Source organism: Arachis ipaensis, chromosome B04 (genome assembly GCF_000816755.2).
Source record: "Arachis ipaensis cultivar K30076 chromosome B04, Araip1.1, whole genome shotgun sequence".
NCBI lineage: Eukaryota > Viridiplantae > Streptophyta > Magnoliopsida > Fabales > Fabaceae > Arachis > Arachis ipaensis.
Window position 1 is genome coordinate 132,591,551 of NC_029788.2, and position 4,292 is coordinate 132,595,842.

At 40.5% G+C, this 4,292-nt stretch overlaps 1 protein-coding gene across 1 annotated transcript in view; it reads right to left on the reverse strand.

The window, feature by feature from the left end:
* Window positions 1–4,292, reverse strand: part of LOC107635689 (DNA ligase 6) — a gene marked incomplete in the record, with an annotated part of 8,566 nt that overhangs the window by 3,681 nt on the left and 593 nt on the right. Inside the window, 9 exon segments of the mRNA XM_021122267.1 lie at window positions 1–70; window positions 239–341; window positions 510–652; window positions 694–807; window positions 1,202–1,283; window positions 1,419–1,536; window positions 1,646–1,677; window positions 1,720–4,057; window positions 4,158–4,255. Of these exon segments, the coding sequence (XP_020977926.1) occupies window positions 1–70; window positions 239–341; window positions 510–652; window positions 694–807; window positions 1,202–1,283; window positions 1,419–1,536; window positions 1,646–1,677; window positions 1,720–3,657 (2,600 nt within the window).

Genomic DNA, 4,292 nt, shown 5'->3' on the forward strand with positions numbered 1-4,292 from the left:
TCATAACAACAGCTTGAGCTTATGGAGGTAAAACAGTTCTAAGCATTGCCCCAATCCTTAAGTTCCTGACCTACACACGAAGCTAAATTAAAGATGATTGAACAGGGACTGCATGCAAGCCCTGAGAAAACAAGGTTAATTCTTACCTCCTAAATTTCTATGCATCAAAACACACATATAAACACAAAAAAGCGGGAGGAGAAACGGAAAGAAGAAAAAGATATAATCTGAGGTTTACCAAGGTCCGAACAAGAAATTTAATCTCCTTCTCACGACAGGAACACATGAGACGAATGATAATGTCTTTCTTCCGAGATGTGCTTCCATGGCCTGTTTGTAAACTGATGAGCACTATATAAGAACATTATCATCATCATCATCAATAACAACAACAACAACAAAGCCTTATCCCACTAGGTGGGGTCGGCTAGCACTATATAAGAACATGTGGAACAAAAATATAAAAAGGTTAGGTAGTACTGCATCAATAAGAACATACTTGATAATACCTTATCTTTTGCAGTGCAGAGAAAACATCCTTAATCAGAAGTGGTGTTGGTGGTGCAAGCAATCTCTGTGTTTGACGACACTCTTGAGCAACATCACCTTTAATAATCCCAGGATATTCATCATTATTCAAAATCCTCACAGACTGAATAGGTGTAGTAAAACAGCCAAAAACTATTGAGAAACAATCATCCAACCAAGATCGCCAAATTTGTTATACATCTCCCTTATTTTGGATCGATTTGTTCCGCATGCCTCTTCAAGTGCTGCAGTAACTATACTTCCACCAATGTTTAGTTCCTGTATTGATGGTATGACAAACAGAACTTTCTTAGTGCATCAAATCCCTCCATACCACATAGTAGACTCCTATTCTCATTATCAAACCCATTGTCATTATAGAAGACCAAAAAGTAAATAAATGATGCAGAACCTGAAATAATAGTCTACTTTTCCAGAGCTACTTTTAAAGGTAAAGCGGCCTTCAACTTGATAATAAACGATTCAGTAATAGGAAAAGGTTATGTCATTATTGTTGTAAGTGTAAAGTGGACTTCAAACTGACAACTGGATTTTATCCTTTTGAGTTTTCCAAATTATTCAAGAGTCAAGATGAAGTTTCAATTTCATTAATAATGAAGAATTGAAGATGTTAAACGAATTGCCAAATCATCAAGACAGGAAATAACCCTACCATCTTTTCATGGTCTGCTGCAATTTTGTTTGTACATAGGTACACAGCAGGCAGCACATCTGCTGGAGACAGGGCCAGCAAACTGTCGTGATAGAAACATTGCAAGTAGAAAACATTCCTCAATTAGCACATAACAGGTAAAATTGTTTCATTATTCCATAAAAAGCAAAAAGGATAGAAAAGATGCATAGCAACAATGAGTGTGATCAGTATCAACCTTCGGAATGTATTGCATAACATTGAAGTAGCCTTAATCTTTCCTTTCTCATCCTCCAGAAGGCTGAAGGTTCGTGCAAGATGTAAATATGGTGCAGGCTGCCCATCTTTCCAACAAGCTGTTCATTAATTCAAGTTTTGTACATACTTTATGAAACAGATCTTGAGTATAAAGAATACATATAATCAATTTACAAAGATATTAAGAGATAAGAAATTAACACAAACCATGCTCTTTAGGATTGTATTTCTCAAGTGGTNTTGTACCGATTTCCAACATCATCTGGCAACATATTTTCAACTTTAGGGCTTACGCCAATCATCAATTCAGAACGATCAGACTGAGCAACACTAGGCTTCACAGGCAATACTTTGCTGAAGAATTTTGTTATGGTGGACTGCTTTGGATCACTTGATTGTGACTGTGACTTTGCTTTGACTTTTACTTTCTTGTTTGGCTTACTTCCACTAATTTTATTCCTTTTGGCAGAGGAAGCTTGACTTAAAACTGTATGCTTCAAGATAGTTAGTTTAGTAGAGTCCTGGCTTGGAAAAACATCGTTATTTTTGGTAGTGCTGCTCGAATTCAGGCAAGCTTTTGAAGGAGAATCTATGTCATTTAGTGAGCTGCACTTGGACACCGAAGAAGTTTGACAAGAAAATGCTTGCTTGTGAAATTCAGTTTCACGTTCATAAAAATTAGAAGCAGCTTCAACAACATTGCTCCCTGAGATGCTGATCAGCTCTAACATTTGGCTTCGAGTGACCCATGCCGGCAAACAATTACCAAGTTCTTCAATCATTTTCTCTTTTTCTTCATCAGTTAGTAAAGTAACACTTTCTGTACACGGTTCCCCAGTAGAAGAGGGCACACTAGCAGCAACATACGGAGTTGTACTTTCCTCACCATCCAACTCAGATGGCTTGATTCCTTCCTCCATGTTTTTTCCTGGCTTCTGACCATCATTAACATCCTTCTCAACCAAGAAATCTGTGTCGCCTGTGGCACGGTGAAATCCCTTTAGAAATTCATGCTTGTTGGCCGTCTCATCAACCAATCCAGCAAAATACTTCCTCATTTTTTCAGCATGCTTACTGTCGCTTTTCTCAACATCCAAACCCACTGTCGGAACAACACCCCTTGGCTTCAAAAACTTCACATACTCCCTGAGCTCCTCGTAGTTGGAATGCTCGCTATACGGCACGAGATGAATCTCAAATGAATCCTTGGACCTCACTGCGAACGTATTGCCCTTTACTTCATAAGTCCATCCGGTTGGCACAAATCCCACAACCTTGGAGTACCCTCTCTCAATCATAATCTCCTTCATCCTAACGAAATTTGGCTTAAAATACGGCCATGTCTCCCCCAATACATTCCAGCCAACAACATGAATATTACTCTCTGAACTGTCCTCGGTAAACACACCACTCTCTCCATACCCAAGCACCCTCAAAACCTCCATTTTCCTAGCATCCACATGCACCTTCCTCTTCACTCTCCGTGCAAGTTCAACCAAAATCTTTTCCTTCCCAATAACATAAGTAGCAACAAGAAACAAAACACCACTACCATCACCACCACAATCACTAATAACCCTCTCGACTACACTAACCACATAATCAACACTCTCCTCTTGCGAAGGAAACACAAACTTTGGGTTGCAATAAGTAGTATCCAAGAACACAGCATCACAGCCAACGAAATCAAGAATTGCAGGCTCCAAAATCATTGAATTACAAAACCTGAAATCGCCAGTGTGAACATACCTCTCGAATTTCTTCCCTTCTTCTTTTGTTGGGACCTTGAATAGGAACTGGACCGCGCCAGGGCAGTGGTTCGCGTCGACCAGCGTGACCTCCGCGCCGTCGATTTCAACGGGCTGGCAAAGGGGAAGGGGTACAAGGAAGCGTTTGGGGACTCCGAGGATTCGTTGGAGGAGGGAGGCGGTGGTGGCGGAGCAGAAGACAATGCCGCGGGACCAAGAATGGGAGAGACCGGTGTAGTGATCGGAGTGGAAGTGAGAGAGGAAGTAGGAGACGGAGAATGCTGTGTCGGCGTGGCGGAAGGCGTCGACGAGGAAGCGAGTGTTCGGGATGAGCTTGGAGCGTGGTACGGTGGAAGGAACGGTGGTGAGGGAGAGTGAATGTGGTGGTTGTTCGGAATGAGTGGTGGCTGTTGTGGCGGCAAGGAATAAACTGGTGGAGTTTAGGGTTTGGGGTGTGAGTTGTGGATCCATCGTGCATGCGAAGATGAACTAATGCTAAGAGAGAAGAAATGAGTATGTAACGTTGATTCTGTTACATTGTTTTGAGCTTCGAATTGGAACAATGGTGGAAGGGGAAGAAGAAGAAGAAGAAGAAGTAGAAGAAGTCTCAAGAAGAAGAAGAAATCAAGAAAAGGAACTGAGTTTCTGGTTCCTACGTGGATAATATTTTTTGTTTCCTGGGGAATTTTTTTGCTTATATATTGAGCCGGTTAAGATCATTTATTTTGAGTCCAAACTTTGGCCCAAACTCGTCCAAACAATTTTCCTTTCCATCACCACTGATCTGTTAAGTTTTAACAAAAACCGTATCTAGCTTCTTGTCCAAAAACTAAAGTTATGTTTATGTGGCTTCAATTCATTGTATTATTCTCTGAACACAACAAAAATATATTAAAAAAAAATCAAGTTGGATTGATTTAGTGGTTAGTTCACTAGTCCATTTAAACAAGTGTTGTAAGTTCGAATACCACCTTGTGCATGCAGTAGTAACCCATTGGCCAGCAGCAAACCCTTAAATGGAGCTCAGTACCGCGACGGATTAGTCCTTGTCCTGTGGGGTTAGGAGATACTGTGGAGAACCAGAAAAAAAAAATATATATATATAT